General features: G+C 36.2%; 1 protein-coding gene across 1 annotated transcript in view; it reads left to right on the forward strand.

Moving 5' to 3' along the window:
• GALNT3 (polypeptide N-acetylgalactosaminyltransferase 3) overlaps positions 1 to 15,432 on the forward strand; it is a 51,904-nt gene extending 36,472 nt beyond the window's left edge. The window contains exons 4-11 of the mRNA XM_080799579.1: positions 786 to 935; positions 2,830 to 3,064; positions 3,563 to 3,680; positions 5,145 to 5,345; positions 7,982 to 8,113; positions 8,328 to 8,429; positions 13,324 to 13,476; positions 14,342 to 15,432. Of these exons, the coding sequence (XP_080655705.1) occupies positions 786 to 935; positions 2,830 to 3,064; positions 3,563 to 3,680; positions 5,145 to 5,345; positions 7,982 to 8,113; positions 8,328 to 8,429; positions 13,324 to 13,476; positions 14,342 to 14,464 (1,214 nt within the window). The 3' untranslated portion in view covers positions 14,465 to 15,432. The remainder of the gene's footprint in view (positions 1 to 785; positions 936 to 2,829; positions 3,065 to 3,562; positions 3,681 to 5,144; positions 5,346 to 7,981; positions 8,114 to 8,327; positions 8,430 to 13,323; positions 13,477 to 14,341) is intronic.
• The last annotated feature ends 4,839 nt before the right edge of the window (positions 15,433 to 20,271 follow it).

The following is a 20,271-nucleotide window of genomic DNA, read 5'->3' on the forward strand; positions in this document are numbered from 1 at the left end:
TGACTAACATGATTAATGTGTTTTCTTTTACCTACTGTTTTAACTCTTGCTTCTCATGTCTCTTATCCAAATTGGAATGTTGAGTATCTTAAATTATATACCCATTAATAAGATTTAGCCTGTTTTAGCTTCATTCCTCACTTACATGATCATTTATTCTGTCATATTTTTACTGGAAAAAAAGATTTTGTGTCAGGGGACTCCAGAGCTTTCAAAAAATTTTATGCTGACTCTTTGTAAAAATATTTCCAACTGTTAAACCTTGGACTTTCCTATTTGCCATTTTTCTTAATGTTTTGGTTTTAAATTATTTTGATCACTAAGTATCAGAGAATCCTTTGATACTTGTCATTTTTCTTGAAATTTCCAGATTTAAATCCCAGTTTTAAAAAGTGTCAAATATGTTTTTGGCCAAATTCAGTTTCCCTCACTCCCTTAACTAATGTTCTTAGACCCCTAAATGAACTGGGGTCTTTTTAACTCCTGAGATCTACTCCATTTGAAGTCTCTGCTTCCCCCCAAATATATTTATTGATATTGCATGTACAGGATAAGTCTGTGTTATAACATTTTGTGTTATAGTAGTTCAGAAGTTAAGATTTGTGTATATGGCTATTTTTTTCATTAAAGAGCTAAAGATGCAATTTTCATCTTAATGGAAGAATGTGTGCAACTGTTGAGATGATGAATGTAGAGATACCATTGCTCTGTGGTTTCTTAGCTTTCATATGTTATGTATGAATATAAACTTAGGAAGAATTAATCCTGATTTTTTTCCCTTACAGAGTACTTGCATGATAAACTAGAAGAATATATAAAACAATTTTCAATAGTAAAAATAGTCAGACAAAGAGAGAGAAAAGGTCTGATCACTGCAAGGTTGCTAGGAGCAACAGTTGCAACAGCTGAAACGCTCACATTTTTAGATGCTCACTGTAAGTATGTATGTATAGACATAGTTGTAACATTTTCCTTCTGCTTCCATATGATTTAAAAAGTGAGGAAGACTTTTCTTTAGGTGACTAATTGTATTTTCTTTAACATCATTTTCAACTGGTGATTATAGCAATGATGTCTGAAGCAGATTACAGCTCTGGGTAGGAACCTACTTTAACTTACATGGAGTTCTTACCTCCTCTGTGTTTTGGGCTTCTCAACTCCAGTATCCTTCAGTGACCAACTTCCCTGGCAAGTTATCCTTGCCTGGGCATTTTTTTCAGATGCACATTCTGTCAGAAAAAAAAAAAAATGTTTTTCCTTATTGTTCTTGATTCTTCAGTTTAAAATGAATGAAAGTTTTAAGTGCAATGAATTCTATCTTTAAACTTTGTTCTGGTCCTGATACTTTCAATTTCTGTATTTTAGTTCTTTTTTCAAAGATTTGCACACTTCTCTTGTGCTACACTAAGGGTACCCTCTTCCAACTTCTTCTGGCATTTTTTAATGAATATTATCAGTTTTTATCTTATTGCTACTGTTTCTTTCCCCTTTATTTTTAATGGTTTTGTTCTCCAGTGTCAATGATTTTAAATAAAATATATAGCATATAGCATTTTTAGATTCCATATTTAAAGTGCATGTTAGGAATTACTAAAATGTCAGTTAGTCCCCCAGCTGTAAGTTTAGTGGGTTATGCTCTTTGTATGAGTATTTAGTTTTGAATTGAGTTGGCTAGCCCTTTGATTATGTTTGACCTGGCAAATGGTTTTGGTTATACGCTAGTTGTTACAGAGGGCTTTTGGATTTGCTGAGTCTCTTTAGAGCTCTCAAATCCAGTACTCTCTTAATACCTGGTTCTTAAATGAACAGAGAGGTCTGAAGGTAATCCAAGAGAAGTGTTTTAAAAAAGGAAATGGTTCATTCTCCAATATTGCCTCTTATGGTCCAAAATTACAATTATGTCAGACTGGGCATTCTTCCTCTCAGGCAAATGTATCTGATGTATCTCCTTGATGCCAAGTGGTCCTCCTAATAACTGCCAAACTCTCCTGATGGGGACACCCGGATAGGACTGACTCTCCTGAATTCTGTGTGTTAAGTGAGCCTGGCCCACAACCAGGGCCCAGACTTTTTTATAGCATTCTTTTGTCCCCACTTTCCATTAGGGCTGGGGCAGGTTTGAATGGTCCTTCTCTAATTGCTAAAATCAAAATATTCTGACTCCTTGACTTATTTTCTCCTAAGGCTAAGATAGAGAAATGAGGATTTTGATTACTATACCTTACTTAGGGAGACAAGTTTAAGTAAATCAGAACATTTACAGGGTTAGGTGGCACGAATCAGCAAATAGTTACCTTTGACTCATGCCCATTTCAGAGGGAAACACAGATCTGAAACTTAAATACTCCAGTGTCATTTTACCTCCTCACTAAGATAAAAAAAAAAAAAAGAAAAAGAAAAATCATCTCCTATAAATAAACTTTCCTAATTATGCTGAATCTTGCTTTACCTTTTTCACTCTACCCTCATCTCATCACAAGAAACCTTTAAGAAATCTCCTTGGGGTGCCTGGGTGGCTCACTGGGTTAAGCCTCTGCCTTCCTTTCGGATCATGGTCTCAGGGTCCTAGGATAGAGCCCCACATCTGGCTCTCTGCTCAGCAGGGAGCCTGCTTCCTCCTCTCTCTCTGCCTGCCTCTCTGCCTACTTGTGATCTCTCTCTGTCAAATAAATAAAAAATCTAAAAAAGAAAAAGAAAAAAGAAATCTCCTCAATGTTCAATGCTCAAAATACAATTGACTATTATTTGTTTCTCTAAACTGTCTTCAAAAAACAAAATAGAAAACCCTCAGTGTTTTCATTGGCTTGATTAGAATTGTGTCCCTTCCAGGTGAGTGTTTCTATGGCTGGTTAGAACCTTTGTTGGCCAGAATCGCTGAGAACTACACGGCCGTGGTGAGTCCGGATATTGCATCCATAGATCTAAACACGTTTGAATTCAACAAACCTTCTCCTTATGGAAGTAATCACAACCGTGGAAACTTTGACTGGAGTCTTTCATTTGGCTGGGAATCACTTCCTGATCATGAGAAGCAAAGAAGGAAAGATGAAACCTACCCAATTAGGTAAGATGATTGCTCTCAAAGTTGTATATGCAGTTCAGTTACTTAAATACGTATTCACTCTTTGCTTTTTACGGTTTTTGCCTCCAAGGTCATTCACACTAACAAAATAAAGAACACACACATTCTATGTAGGGAATAAAAAAAGCCATTTATGTATATATATATACTTATTTACGCATGATATTACCAAGTTGGAATTAGAAGTATGTGAGGTCTTTCGTCTTCCTCATAATCATTACTTCAGAATCGTAAGGCTTGGTTAGAAGACACTTCATAATTTTATTCTGCTGGGAGAGGATATTTAAACTACTTCCCTGTGCCCCCGCAAAACTTGACTCTGAAGATAGCATTTTTCGTTTTCATTAATCTATGTAAAACCTCTGAAATTGTGATCTCTCTTTAAATTTGGGGGGAATTTATTTCAGTTGGCTCTTTAAGTAAGTTCTTTTTTCTTATTTAATTTTTTTTAACAAAGTTTGACAATGGATTATTTTTCAGAACACCCACTTTTGCAGGAGGCCTTTTTTCCATATCAAAAGAATATTTTGAATATATTGGAACTTACGATGAAGAAATGGAAATCTGGGGCGGTGAAAATATAGAAATGTCTTTCAGAGTAAGTTTATAAATATAGTACATATTAAACAATAAAATAACACATTTCATCCTAACTGGCTGATACGGATTGTCATAGATGTGTGCGGTCTTTACTTTTTGTGCTTTCTAAAATTTAATTGCTAAAAATTTTAGAATAAGGGTATTTCTCTTAAAATGTAACTTAATATATTTACTTGTTGCTGCCAATGTAACAAGAGGAATCAGTTAAACGCCTGTGTCCAGCCAATAGCACCAATTAATGCACTTGTAGCTACTGAATTCCAGCCAAGATAAATATAATTCAATCTAGTGCTTCAGGAAATGGGTTGATTATCAAGGGAGTCAGAATGGAAAAACATTTATGTATAATTTTAAAAAGACATTAACTCTTTGCATTAAATGAGCTCCTTTTTTCCTATGCATATTGAAAGTTAATATGAGAAACAAAACAAAAACTTTGGATGGTCTCCAATATACTTATTTGATTTCATGAGTTCATTTTCTGCAATGACTCTATCATTCATTTTTCATCTATTAGGCTGGAATGTAGTAGGAAAAGAACTGAACTAGGACTAGAAGATTTAAGTTTTAGCTCTGGCTCCAACACAGAACGGCCATGATGATCTTAGCCAAATTTGAGCTGCTCAAGGGAAGGGCCTTTCTTTATTCACTTAAGTATTCCCAACCCCTAGCACATGTTAGATTTCAGGCACAATTTGTTGAATTAAAAATACCACTGAGTTTTCTCATTTGTTTAAAAGAGAACATGACCTCTTGCCCTAATACTAGCACAGACTATTAAACATGTCTTCATTTTAGGATTTTTGCTTAGAGACTATGGCAGAACTGATTGCCAAGGTATTTAAGTGAGTAGGTATTGATTTAATAATTTCCCAAATAAATTTTTTGACCCACTATCTCTAAATAGGTATGAGTTTTTTAAAACAATGACCAACTACTTCATAAGATTGTACTTGGGTATTATCTGGAATTATTTTCTTAATTACAAAATTGAATATGCAAGGGGTAAATGTAGTCTGGGTCCATTACTCCGAGACTGCTAGTTCCTGCCATAGAAGAGAGAATCTTTGTTTCAGGTGAACTGGCCATGTATCTTATATAAGAAGATAGAAGTCAAATACAAAAGAGCCTTTGGTCTTTGGTATATATTAGAGTGCTGGCATAAGTGTTTGCAAAAAAGGAAATGTAGGGTTTGGTTTTTATGAAGGATCTGAAATCACTATTTTGTTAAATTACTTTCTGAAAATATGTCCTTGTTGTATTTAGTTTTTGTACCATTTCATAAAATTTTTTTTTTATATTTAAGAATTTAAGTTGAACTGGCCAGGAACAGAGACTATTTATAGTTTTAATAAATTTTTTTTCTATATTTTGTTTTTATTAGTACCTTAAAGATGAATTTAAAAGCAACACTTGGTTTTGTAAATATACTGTAAATTAAACAAATATCATTAATTATCAGGTATGGCAATGTGGTGGGCAGTTGGAGATTATGCCTTGCTCTGTTGTTGGACATGTTTTTCGCAGCAAAAGCCCTCATACCTTTCCAAAAGGCACTCAGGTGATTGCTCGCAACCAAGTTCGCCTTGCAGAAGTCTGGATGGATGAATACAAGGAAATATTTTATAGGAGAAACACAGATGCAGCAAAAATTGTTAAACAAGTAAGTTAGAGCTAAATAATTAAACCATGATAAAAATCCACACCAAGTTCTCATATTCTTTTACTTACTTGAGTCAGTTCAAGTATAAAACATTGTAAAAAATTATTTCTGGAGTTGGTTTTTAAACTCAAAATATATAACTTATTGATGCCAGTTTTTTCTCTTTTTAAGGAAAAAATGAAGTAAACGGCTTTTTTAAAAATTTAGGCATTCCACTTGATGTTACTCTTTAAATATGGAAGATACTTAGTTTTTGTAACTGCCTTGGTTCAGGATATTCCTCAAAGAAAAGTAAGATTCAGTGGAACTACTTGTAACTGGTTTGAGGTGATGCGATTAACACCCAAAGAAAGGTGCTAAGTGGCTTTTTGAACTGGGGATGGAGACAGTGTCAAAATGTGGCAGGAGAATAAACCAGGAATATCAAGGCTTTTAAAAAAAATTTTTTTTTAAGATTTTATTTATTTGTTTGAGAGAGGATAGAGAGAGAGCATGAGCATGAGCAGAGGGGAGAGGCAGAGGCAGAGGGAGAAGCAGACTCCCTGCTGAGCAGGGAGCCCAATGCAGGGCTTGATCCCCAGACCCTCACAATCATGACCTGAGCCAAAGACAGACACCTAACCAACTGAGCCACCCAGGCGCCCCAAGCCTTTTTTTTTTTTTTTTCCCAAGTTCTAGTTCCACTGCTTGCTGGAAGGGTTTACCCTGGCAAAGCCCCTTTGAGATGTAGAATGGGATGACACTTCAAACGGTGGTTGAGAAGTTGGCCCAGCATGGGGTGTATGCTCAGCCAACCTTCTTCTCTCTGCTTCTCCATCTTGAGAGATGACATACTTGCATGTCTCCCAGAGTAGTTACGAAATAAAGAAGTAAGTGTTCACAAATGTATGGCACTGTTGTTACTGACCTGTCATGGATAAAAGCTCTGCAGAATTGTGATGCTTAATACACTGGCCCTGAGGTCCAACCGGTTCAGTATTGGTTGTGGTAAATGAACTAGACATTTTAGGAGTGTGCCTCAGTGGATGGCCCCCAACCCTTTGGAAGAAAAGTGCTGATTTGCAGGGGGTATATATTGAGATTAAAGGGTGTCAACATTATGACTGTTACAACAAAAGGTCTGGTTACCTCTTTCCGCTTTTCTTTGGTCTCCAGTATCTCCCTGCAACATGTTAGTAAGATGCAAAGTCAGAGCACTAGTGGCTTAGCTCGCTATCTTTTTATCCAAGGCCACCAGAACAAATTGGGCAGACTGTGTACTGCACACGGGTACGTGGCTGAGCAGGCAGGTGTGCGCTGACTGCAGCTTACACTCACTCCCTTGTCACCCACAAAGGGGCAAGCGAGCCGGTAAACCCTTGTTTTTACCACAGGGCAAATGGATCTTGTTATAAAATATGTAAGTTAGCCAGAAGTCCTTTAGAGTTTTACACTTTTTGCTAAAACCCCTGGATTGAAGACATTGGTGTTGGCAGAGAAAATATTTACCTTAACTGAAATAGTGAGCTCGAGTGTTTAAACTTTTCATCTATTTAGGTACCAAATATAATTTTTCTTTAAAATTTTGCCTATAGACCCAATACCTTTTCAGTTTAATAGTGTTCTCTAAAAAATTTTTTTTCTTAGTCTTTTCAAAATAAAGGAAAATAAAATGCAATTGATTAAAAACTTGCCTTTTTCTGCTAATACATTGTTATTGTTAAGGTGTAAGTGACACTCTTAAAACTAGGAAAAACTTATGCCCAACTGTGTTGTCTTTTGTAGTCTTGACTAGGGAAGAGATAAAAAATTAGACTGTATTGGCAACCGTCTCTTTATTTCTTTATTTAACTTTTTTGAGAAAGAGAGAGAGTGGGGGAGGCCAGGGACAGAGGGAGAGGGAGAATATATATAAAATATGTAAGTAGTTTAAATACTTAAGCTCATCATTTCAATTAAGGTAAATATTTTCTCTGACAACTTCAGTCCCAAGGTGGAACTTGATCCCACGACCCTGAGATCATGACCTGAGCTAAAATCAAGAGTCATGCTTAGGGGTGCCTGGGTGGCTCAGTGGGTTAAGCCTCTGCCTTCAGCTCAGGTCATGATCTCGGGGTCCTGGGATCGAGCCACGCATCGGGCTCTCTGCTTAGCGGGGAGCCTTCTCTGTGCCCCCCACCCCGCCTTTGTTATCTCTCTCTCTGTCAAGTAAGTAAATAAAATCTTTAAAAAAAAAAAAAAAGTTGTGCTTAGCTGACTGAGCCACCCAGGTGCCCTAGCAACTGTTTCTTTATACCTGCTTCCTCACACCTCACTTCACAGATCATTCTTGGGTGTAAAATCAGAATCAATTTTGGATTCTCCAACTACCATTTCTCTAGAGATCTTTGCCCCAGTGAGGGAGGTTTGGTAGCACAAAGAAAGAATAAAATAGCATTATGTCACCACCCGCGCTGGTAACTTGGTTCTCTTTCAAGGAAGAAACAAGCAGGGAAGCGTACTTATTTGCCTGAATAAACAGTGAATTCAGTTAAAGTGCATCTTGCATTTTGGCCAGAATTTTTTTTTTTAAGGCCCAAATATAATACAAAACATTTGAACTCTTCTACTAGTGCTGTTTTGATTAAGCATTCGTTTTACTTCTCATCTTTCTCCAGAAATCGTTTGGTGATCTTTCAAAGAGATTTGAAATAAAACACCGCCTTCAATGTAAAAATTTTACATGGTACCTGAACACTATTTATCCAGAAGCATATGTGCCAGACCTTAATCCTGTTATATCTGGATATGTGAGTATTTTCCAGCTCCTTTTTGCTTGGTATATATGCCTTGCCACAAACATTTATGTGGTCCAGGGAAAATTTCTGACATACTTTCTGGCTTATGGCTTTTGAGATTTTACATGTACTATTTATTAATACTGCTTCCTGAAATGAATTGAAAAAAATATGTATCAACCACATAGATTACATTTTTTTTTATAACTTGAAAATTTTCCTTTAGATTAAAAGCGTTGGTCAGCCTCTGTGTCTGGATGTTGGAGAAAATAATCAAGGAGGCAAACCATTAATTTTGTACACGTGTCATGGACTCGGGGGAAACCAGGTGAGCCCTGAACTAAAAGTCCTCCCTTCTCACTGACGCAAACACGAGTAGGTTGTCAGAAGTCCCAGATCACCTTTGTATTTGGGTAAACAGGTGTTTAAAATGTTTTAGGTTAAGTTTGGCAATTAATATTTAAGTTGCTGGGTGCTTGATTTTGACTCTCAGTCTGGTTCTGAAAACAATTTGAAGTGGCTCACTTACTCAGTAGAAAGGCAAATGAAAAAATAATAGGATAAAGCCATTTGAAATTTAAAAACAGGATCTTCTATGTGGATCTTTGATGTTGGGGGACTACTGGCAAGGCAATTTTGCAAAACTATACGTAAAGGCTATATTTACTTAACTGCATTCAATAGCAAATTGTATTAAGTGTAAATACCAAAAGAGTAGTATTAGAAGTTATCTTTGTGGGTCATGATATTGTTTCAATATGTTGTTGAATAAGGGCATGTTCTTGATTACCCTTCACTGGTATACCTGCTCAAATGTTACGTGTGAGTATTTGGCCTGCCATGGGTACAGAACTTACAAAAATAACATTTCTAGTATTTAGCTTCCTTGCCTTGCCTTTTAAAAGTTTACTCCTGGAAAGATTGGACCCTCTCATTTGTTCATTCAACAAATTCGCTGAGTAACCCCTGCGTGCCAGACGGATATTCTGCTGGGTTCAAGCAATTTAGATTCTAACTCCTTCAGGAAATCTACCTTTCACAGCCAGTGGTCACAGTCAGCATGGGAAGGTCTGGAATAAAGCCTTCAGAGCGCTTCAAGAGTATGAAGGAGGGCATCTGAATGAATTAGACTGGGTGCCCATACATTTTCCTTGGAGAGAAGACATTTGAAAACATTTTTTGGAAGGTGCATTGAAGTTAGTGAGGTAGCTGGTTGGAATGAGAACAGGATGAGAAGAGAGAAGAGTATGAAGAGGGGGTTACAAAGGAGAGGAGCTGGTATGTCTTTTTTTTTTTCTGTGAATTGCAGGTATTTTGGGAGGGAGTCCAAGATGTGTGTGGACGATTTTTACAATATTAAGTACTCATGATGTCCTATTTTAGTAGGATGGAACTTTAGTGATGTCGGTTTTAAGAAGAGTCCATTTATCTCCTGGTCTATCCTCTTCCATGTTTCTTCTTACTCATTAGCCTCAGCTAAATTTAGTTCCAATCCCTACTCATCCAAATGAACCAGTCTACCAAGGGTAGGTGGCACAGAGGCCCAGAAGCCATAGCTAGTGAACAGGATCCATTGCTGGATGATTAAGCTGTAATTCTGAAATGGGATGGAAATACACATACACAGATACCCACACAAGCATATGTATCTATATATCTAGATACATATATATCTACACATGTGTATATGTGTATATATATAGGAAAATTTAAAATATGTATATACAGGAGCACCTGGGTGGCTCAGTGGGTTAAGCCTCTGCCTTTGGCTCAGGTCATGATCTCAGGGTCCTGAGATTGAGCCCCGCATCAGGCTCTCTGCTCAGCAAGGAGCCTGCTTCCCCCTCTCTCTCTGCCTGCCTCTCTGCCTACTTGTGATCTCTCTCTGTCAAATAAATAAAAATAAAATATTTTTAAAAATAAAATAAAATATGTATATGTGTAAATACAGTTATGAATACATATATAAATACATTTATATATATACATATTTTAAATTTTCCTTCTATATATTAGAAGAAAAATAATTATATAAATAATTGGATTCTTTTGGAAATAACACTGTGCTAGTTAAAATTAAGTTTTTAGACAATGAGAAGTATTTTGTCATTTGTAAAAATCTAATCACAGATTTTCCTCAGTCTTCCTCTATCATTACATTTATTTTATCATAAACGTTGAAAATACCTTATGTGTTGTTTTATATGTTTTTCTCTTATCATTGCCATAAAGATGTTTGTATAGTCTTATCTCCAAAATAATTTGTAGGGTGCCTGGGTGGCTCAGTGGGTTAAGCCTCTGCCTTCAACTCAGGTCATGATCTCAGGGTCCTGGGATCGAGTCCCGCATCAGGCTCTCTGCTCAGCGGGGAGCCTGCTTCCCCCCCCCCCTCTCTCTGCCTGCCTCTCTGCCTGCTTGTGACCTCTCTCTCTCTGTCAAATAAATAAATAAATAAATCTTCAAAAAAAAAAAAAAAACTTGTAAATTATAAATACAACGGCTGTCTTTTAAAAATTCCATTGGGAATGGAGAAGTAGTTCAGATATTCTTTCAATAAATATTTGTCTATAATGTCTATAATGTCACTTGCACTGCTACAGTAGTGAAAAAGGAAAAATCTCTACCTTGTGGAGCTTGTGTTTTTCAAGGAGAAGGGGAAAAAGAGTAATTTGGGGCATAAAGAAAAATGAAGCAGGATAGGTGGATAATGTGAACCTGGGGAATGGGACAGGGGTTTGTTTTTGGAGGTTCAGGAAGACCTCTCTGAGAAGGCGACCTTGGAACAGAGGCCTAAAGGAGTTGGAGAGGAGCCGCGTTCCAGGAGGGGAGCGGATGCTGGCAGAGGGGGTGCAAGGCTAGAAACCAGGGGCAGGTCAGTGGAGCAGTCAGAAAGCCAGTGGCTGCAGCAGAGTGGTCTGGGAAGACAGGGTGGAAAACAAGGTCAGAGACATCGATAAGAAGCCTGGTCATAGCAGGCTTTGCAGGCCTCCCCTAGGAACTTGGATTTAATTCTCAGTTTGACAGAAGCCATATGAGGGTTTTGAGCAGGAGGATACTATTTCCCAGTTTATATTTTAAGAAAATGACTCTGATTTCTAGCACTGTAATATAGCCATCGATTTTATTTTAGTTTATTTCCTTTAAATTTTTTTTTTCAGTCAAGCACTGCATTTAAACTGCTTTGCAAATTTTAGTTCCTTGAGTGCTAAGCATTTTGAGATATCATCTAACCTGACCATTTCTTTATGTGCCCTTTTACTGTTTTGACCAGATAATGATCTTTGTATAACATAAAACTCCATTGTAACAGTATTTGTATATGCCAACTAAAAGTAAATATGTTGATAATGTGGCTATATTGATCAATATACTGGTGCAGTGCCGTGTAAGCCATTATGGCTTTGTAACACTGGGCTTTGTTCCTGTGGCTTCTTATTCTAGGGTATTTGTCCTGGTTCTAGGTTATGTTTCTCCAGTGTTCCCAGGTAGCTAATTGCATATTCTTTTTGGTTGCCAAAGTATCTTCAACTATTTCCTATTCCTTATAACTAGCCTTTTAATGATTTTTTTTTTTAAAAATAATGATGTATGTGAAGTAAAATATTGGACAGACTTTCCTACTATCTTTGAGATCCTAAGATTTATCTCTCTTCAAAAAGTATAGCCAAAATCCTGTTTTCATGATCTACACTCATTTTCATTCAGTGTCTTCATCTGAAGAACTATCAGTTATAAAAGTGATGGATATATTTGTGGAAGGAGCTAAATTAAGCATGAGGCCAAGACCAGGGGAACTCAAGATTAATTCAGCTAATGTTTGTGGAGTGCCTACTCTAATACACGTAAAGGGTTTAGAAAAAACCCTGCTTAGCACATAAGAAGGGCTCAATAAATATTAGTGCTAAGACTAATTACTTCATTATTGAAAATCCATTATGTTCACTTATTTTATCTTTGGAATGTCAACATTATGGAATATTTGATTTGTAAGGGATGTTATTACTAGATACGCTGCCTGACTTTGGTCTATGGTGAAGCCAGCTAGCTACATGCACAATTACAATGGAGTGCTATAAAAGTTATTTCTGATGTACTACAGGAAGCCTGAGAAGGGTGTGATTTAGTTCGGTAGGACAACCTCAGGGAAATTAAAGAAGCAAAGTAACATTTGAATTGGCTTTGCAAGGATAAAAAAGGAATTCGCTAGGCAGAGAAGGATCCGGAAGTATATTCCAGGCGGAGCACAGTAAAGCAGTCTTAGACTTATGGATGCATATACTCTACATTGGTAAAATTGTGTGAGAAGAACATGGTATACGGTTCAGGCAGTGGTTGATGTAAGATTGAAAACGGAGGAGTTCATGTGCTTGTTAAGGAGTGTGAACTTCCTCTTAGCAGCAGTAGTGACTCACTCGAGGAAAGGAGGTAGGGCATCAAATCAGTGTTATGAAAGACCAACTGGCAGCAGAGTGAAATTGCAGAAATTGCAGGTAGCTGGAAGTATTACAGTGGAGATTCCGAGTGCTGGAATAAGAGAAGTGAGGTACAGAGCAAAGTGCGATGGTGACATCTGGGAGGGAAATTCAGTAGAGCTAAGGGGCGATTAATAAATTGGACATACGGAGAGAGAGAAACATTAATCCTAGTCATAACAGCTAAGATGAATTAAAAGCTTACCATGTACCAGTTTTTGTTCTGAATGTTTTACATAGATTAGCCCTCTTATCCTCATAACCCTGTGAGGCAGGAAAACTATTAAATCACCCATTTCACAGGGAAGGAAACTGAGACATAGAGATTACCTCATTTAATTGTTCCTAGTGTAAGTGAAAATGCCATTAATTGAGATGAATAAGAGAGAGGGAACACTTGTGGAGAGGAAGGAGAGGTGGTTAGTGTGCTTACTAGAAGTTTCCAGGTCCTTTTCTGTGGTGTACCTGTCCTAGCTAACCTCCATTCCACCTGATTTACTTCCCTGTTTCTGACATGGGAGGGAGACAGTACCTTGTTATGTAACTACCTGCTGGTGACAGGCTGGGAAGGGGTTATAGCATCTTCTGTCATAAAACTCATATTTCTAACACCTATTTTTATTGTATTATTTTGTTGAGTACACAGGACTTCATTATTCAGTAAGTTGCTGATTTTTAAAAATTTTTATTATTGGACCATTATTTTGCAACTGAGGATACAGGTCAGTAACAATATTCTTCTTTTCACAGTATTTTGAATACTCGGCTCAACATGAAATTCGGCATAACATCCAGAGGGAATTATGTCTTCATGCTGCTCAAGGTCTTGTTCAGCTGAGAGCGTGTGCCTACAAAGGTCACAGAACAGTGGCCAGTGGAGAACAGATATGGGAGATCCAGAAGGTACCTCAGTGCAATTAATTCACCCCTTCCCATAATTATTTTGATTAGCTTGAATTGCTTATCTGGGAAAATGCATGAAACATAGCATAGTAATGTGATCCGTCAGTATTTCTCTTTGTTAACTTTGTTATTGTTTCTGTCTACCAATGTGATGAGAGAATGTTTCTATGAATTAAATACTCGTAGGAACAAGTTGCTTAATGAAAGCATGATTTATACAGTTGACACTTTTGTGAATTATTAATAATAGTTGCTCATGTTTGTCTTTTTAGAGTTTCTTACAATGCTTCTGGCAACAGTCGCTTTTTTTTTTTATCATAGGAGAGAAAAAAAAATCATTATCTTTTTCATCCCTAAAGTGATTCATTTCTCCTGTTTTTGTGCTTTTTTAAATGAATTTAGAATTGAGAGAATACATAAAAAATCTTTGCTGTTTTTAAATATATGTATTAAAGCTTAGCTGGAACATAGCAGTCCTTACCTGAAAATTGTTTTGTACCCTACTAAAATACTAAAAGACTGATTTTTATAACATTATTTTTTAAAGAGTTTGTCACTTATGGATATAACAATGGAATGGTTCTTATTTGAAAACTTGATTCAGACCTTACTCTCTATACATCTCTTTATTTATGTAATACCTCCTGTGAATTGAACAGTAGTGGCATAAATGATATGGTTTACACCAGAAACCAGAAAGATTTTATCAGACAAGGTTGATCTGCAAAAGATTAAAAGTCAAGAACTGTGTACATTTGGTTGTGAGTGTCCTTTAGCTTCGATGAGACTATGATGTAGTTTTCATATTTCTCAGTTAACCATGAGTCTTGAAATTTAATGTCTGTTGTGTTTCCTTTTATTCTAGGATCAACTTCTATATAATCCATTCTTAAAAATGTGCCTTTCAGCAAATGGAGAGCATCCGAGCTTGGTGTCATGCAATCCATCAGATCCACTCCAAAAATGGATTTTTAGCCAAAATGATTAAGTGTTCCTTAAAATTAAGGAGTTGAAAAGGAGATATTCTTTCTCATAAAACTGTGACTAGGCATACACTGTAGTTTTTGAAAATTATGCAAAAGCAGCTAATTGTAACTTATTCCAAGTGCATTTTTCTTATTTATGTCTTAAAATGTCTATGTAGCATTGCTACAGAAATCTTTTAAGTTTCCGTTTCAAAGCACAATAACTAATAATACCAAAGACTATTTTGAAATGCCCAGATGTAGGGGAAGAGATGTTTACAGTATGATGAAAATAATTTTCTAAGTAAAGTGATATTTGTGTGTTTTGTACACTTAAAGATATGCATAGCTACATTCACACACTCACACTTTAAAATATTTCTTCTAGTTTTTTGGGGGGAGGGAGAAAGATTTGATACTGTATTTTTTTAACTACATAGAAATGGATCAATGAAGGTCAAGCATTGGCCTTTGTGTATAAACCAGGAAATTTTTATAGATCTAGAATTTATTATATAAAAATGCAGGTAAACTTTTTTTGCCTTTTGTTTTCTTATCTGTCATAGGTTTCCTTAAACATGAAATTAAATGAGTAAGAATATTTTTAACACTTCAGTATCTTGGCAAATTTTTAAATATTTTTTAGTCTGAAGTCCACTTGACTTAAAGCACTTAAATCTTGCTTAAAATATATTTCTTAAATAACTATACTGTGTGTTTTCCCAAAGCAATTAAAAATTTAAAAAAAAAACTATAAAGTGCTATCTGTTGAAAAGATGTCTTTTTCCTTTCTGCTAGTCCTTTTTCCTTACCAAAATTCACTAATCTTGAATGTTTGTGGAATTGAATTTCAAATGCAGAATACTTGACTCACTTAAAAGCTAAATTTTGTTTGTTACTGTTTCAATTTAGATCATCTTTGTAAAGAATTTTTTTCATCAAAAAAATCTATGTGGAAAACACAATAAAATGAATCCTTATCACTGTTGTTAACTTTTTTATTTAAATTTCTTTCCTCTTTTGGATAAAATAGATAATTCCTATTAAATGGGGGGAGCATGAATTTTGTATACTTAATTTAAGTACCTACTGTAGAGCCATCAGATATTTCTTAAGGAATACTCAAATATTTCGTGATGATGGCATAAAAGATGGGGAATGGAGATTTTGTGTGTTAGATATTTTGAAAATTTTGTACTAATTTCTGATATTCCTTGAGCATCTGATGGAGTAATTTTTTAAAAATGTGATGCCTACATAGATTTAACACTTTTCTTTTTGGTCCATCTTATATAGAGATCTCTTGTATTCTTATTTAAGAACTAAAGTATGATTGGCTTCATATTTTAAATGTTGCTGATCCTCAGTTGTACAAAACAAAATATTTTTAAATCATTGGCCCTATCACCTCATTGTTTGTAACTTTGAACTTGCGTTAAAAGACCTGCATTCTTGGGGACTTGTGGCACCTGGGTGGCTTAGTTGGTTAGGCGACTGACTCTCGGTTTCTGCTCTGGTCACAATCTTGGGGTCATGATCTCCGGTTCTGAGGTTGAGCAGCACTAACTTCCAGTGTCAGGCTCCACACTCAGTGCAGAGTCTGCTGAAGATTTTTTCCCCTCCTCCCTTCCCCTCTGCTCCTCCCCAAATCACTTGCATTCCCTCTCTCTCTCTCTCTCTCTCTCAAATAAATAAATGAGATCTTAAAAAAAAAAAAGACCTATATTCTTTAATTTATTATAGTGCCAACATTTATTTCAATTCAACTAATATTTATTATATGTCTAATGTGCCAAAGTTATGGTAGGCAGAATGAGTCTTATATTGTCTTCGAGCTTAGATCTTATGGAGCAGAGAGACAAATGATTTTGAAATAGCATAGGGGCACCTGGGTGGCCCAGTTGGTTAAGCGTCTGCCTTTGGCTCAGAGTCCTGGGATCCAGCCCTAGGTCGGGCTCCCTGCTCAACCAAGAATCTGCTTCTCCCTCTAGCCCATCCCTCCCCAACACTTGTGGGCTCTCTCGCTCTCTCAAATAAAATCTCTAAAAATTTTTTTGAAATAGCATAGTAACATTATGATTTAATTTCATGACATGACAGATTATTCATATGTGATATTTCTTTAATAAGATATTTTTATTACTACAGCTAAATACTAATATGTATTGTGAAATATACACTGGTGTCCACTCACATGAACAATTTCTGTTTCTCAGTTTGTTACTCTAGAGTAAACATCCAGGAGCAAATACTGCTCTTAGAGTTCATTATATCTCATAAAACAAATCCTCAAAGATATTTTGTAAATAAAAATCATATTTAAAAAAAAATTCGAGTGCCATCTGTGTATTAGGCATGCATTGTCATGTCAAGATTCAACCCCAAGTCTATTTAGATTAGTTGGTTTTATTATAGCTGTATTAAATGCATCAAAGGTAGGGTCCTTCTTACCTGATTTAGGAGTGTGTTCAAGTGTCACAAAACTCATTTCGTTAGGGATTTACACTTCTGGATATGGGTAGTATCTTTTAAGTCTGAATTTTGAAACAATGCTAAAAGGAACCTGTTTATGGAGTCTAGTTGCCATCTACCTGAGAGATCTGATTACACGCAAGTATGAAATTGTGGAGCTCTTGCTCAATTTCAAGCGACCATAGCAAATGGTCTAATTGCTTCACAAGACCTGACATGTTGCCTTCATTCCAGAGGACTCAGTCCTGAGAACTCTAGATTGGTAAATTATGCTGCCATACCTGCTAGGGTTAACCTGATGGGTGGGCTCACTTAGAACTGGATGTGACTAGCCACAAGAGAAAATAAGCAATATACTAAAATGGCCTATTCTTAAAACCAATAATGACGAAGTATTAAGTCCCTATATTGCCAGGTAGTTGGCCTTCCTATAAGACAATTTAATTAAATACTACATAAGCCATCAAAATATAAATGCAAAAATACAAGGAGTTGTTATTTCTGAGAAAACAAGGTTGGATGCTTTGGGACAACAACAGATGTCAAATTATTTTTTAAAAAATGCTAAGTTATGTGTGGATGAGAACTTTAAAAGAGAAAACAAATACCTCAGAAGATTCTGCACTCAAATTGCTTCCAATTTACTTTTTAAAAAAGCAAAACAAAAGATCTTCAGACAATGCATTTTTACTGTGGTTTGTGCAGGAAAGAAGTTGCGTAATTCTCATAAACTGATTCATACTCAAAAGGCCTTGGCCTTTCAATAGAATGTTTGTGAAGAAATCAATATACATACAAGAATAGGAATGAATGTGTGTGCTTTAAGTTGAAAGTATTTGATACATATCTTCTTATGGCTTTCTATTTTAACTATATTTTTCAAATTATTAGTCATTTATCAGTCTGACTGCATTGGAGGGGAGCTTTTTCTGCATGCATGTAATCACTATTGCTGTTCAATATTCAACAATATTTAGGAAATATCATTGGTGTTTTTGTGACTGTAGTAGGCATCAGAGACTAGCGATACACAAAATGGTCCTTATCTTTAAGAAGTTTGCAGTCTAGTAATGATTGACAACAATATTTTGGAAAGAAACACCTTCAGCCTACAGTGAGTCCATTGCCAGGAACGAGAAGAGAAAAAACAGTGTCTTGTATTTTAGAGGTAAATAGCTAGAGAAATGCTTCTCAAACTTTATTGTGCACACTGGTCTTATTAAAATGCAGATTCTGATTCATTACATCTGGGTAGAACCTAGGATTCTGTACTTCTTTTTTCTCTTCCTTTTTTTTAAATTCTGTGTTCCTAATAAGCTCTTAGATGAGGCCGAGGCTGCTGGTCGTGAAACCACACTTTGAGTAGAAAGACTGCTCAGAGAACCAATGCCTGGGATTCTTTGAGACTATCACAGTGACTTCCATTATGCTTTACATCCTGATTATTTCAGGCATCACCGTAGAACAGTGCTCTCTGTTGTCCTTTGTTGCCATTACGGTTCTCTGGCAATTCCCACATTTTGTGTATTTCCCTAGCTTGGTCAACTCCCCCACCTTGTCTATCACCTTCTACTCTGCCAGCTTCTACTGGGGCTCTTTGATCAGAAAACTCCCTTGTATCAACAGCCTCATCTCTGAAAGTTCTATTCTTTGTCTTGCCTTAACTTAAGCTGGACATCTATGGATACTTCTTCTTATTCCTATCTAAGAGCTGTTGTTTTTTGTTTTCTAACATTCTTCTTGGGCTTCAAACTGAGGATTTGAAGTAGGTGTGTCCTTTCTACAAAAATGCCCGGTGAAGACCATGCCGCGTGGATATATTATCCTCCATCTTTTCTAGCTGTTGTCGGTTGTAAATCTATAGGTTATTTCTTTATTCTACCCTCATAATTAATAGGTTGCCAGAGGATAGGTTTCTTGGTTGGAAATCATTAATTGATAGTTTGAAAGTATTGTTCCATTTTCTTCTAAATTCCCGTACTGAAAAATCTGATGCATTTTTGACGTTTGATCCTTTGTTAGTAATCTTATTTTTTTCTCTCTGAAAACCCACAGGTCTTCTATTTGCCTCAATGTTCTGAAACTTCAGAGTGAGTGTTACATTGATTTACATATTTCTGTGTTCCTTACATAATTATGCCTTTCAATTCTGAGGAATTTTCTAAATGTTTCTTAATTTTAACTTTTTCTATTCTTAGTTTCTTTCTGGAAATCTTATTATATCAGACCTCTAATATATTGATCTTCTAATATATTTGGAAGGGCACTTTGCTCACTTCATCCCATGTCTTTGCCTATTCTATTTTCTAGGAGCTATTCTTGATGTATTATTCTAAGCCTTCTACTAAGTTTTTAAATTTCTACCATTTATAATTCTCATGAGCATGTTCTTATTCTCTGAATGCTTCTTTTTTAATTTTTTTTAAGATTTATTTATTTATTTATTTATTTATTTATTTTTAAGATTTATTTATTTATTTGACAGACAGAGATCACAAGTAGGCAGAGAGGCAGGCAGAGAGAGAGAGGGGAGGATGCGGGGCTCGATCCCAGGACCCTGGGATCATGACCTGAGCCGAAGGCAGAGTATTTAACCCACTGAGCCACCCAGGCGCCCCTCTCTGAAGGCTTCTTGCATAAGATTTTGTTATACTCCATGAATGCAATTTTTTCCTTCATCTTTTTAGGAATATTAATGATAGATTTTTTAAAATTGTATCTATTTGCATCTAATTTATCACTATTTGCATGGACTGTTCCCTCTGACCTGTTTTACTCTCTGCATTTCACAATAGATACTTTCCTCAAATGTCTGGTGATTCTTGACTGCTTAACAGAGGAGTATTGAATGCTTATTGGAAATTTCTGTAGTGTGGGGAAGACTTGTTGACTGTGGTCTGTCTTTTAGGGTGACCTGATGCGCCCCTTATACTGGGAAACAAAACAACTAGTTGATTCCACAGAGAAGAATCTTCCAGTCACTTTTCTGGAGGATATAAACCTAACTGCCATTGGGAGAGGCTTTCAATATAAGACTCCTGTCCTCAACTGTGCTTGATATTCCCTGTTCTAGAGACCCTCTTGTTTTACACTCTCCAGTGAATGACTCTCTAGATTTCTTCTTGGGTATCAGACTGGTAGAATCGTAACTGGTCCCCCTCTCCCAACTCTATTTTCTCTCTCACTTCCAGAGGCACCTGTTTCCACCAGTTCTTGATCTTTTTAATGGTCTTGCACTGCAAAATGGATTGATTACTGCCCTGCTTGCTCCACTACTAGCTTCGGATAAACCTTTCTTCATTCTGTTGACATTCACTACTAACTGAGTTTGTTTTTCAAACTCCAAACTCCAAAATGT

Source organism: Martes martes (genome assembly GCF_963455335.1).
Source record: "Martes martes genome assembly, chromosome: 3".
In the NCBI taxonomy this organism is placed as follows: domain Eukaryota; kingdom Metazoa; phylum Chordata; class Mammalia; order Carnivora; family Mustelidae; genus Martes; species Martes martes.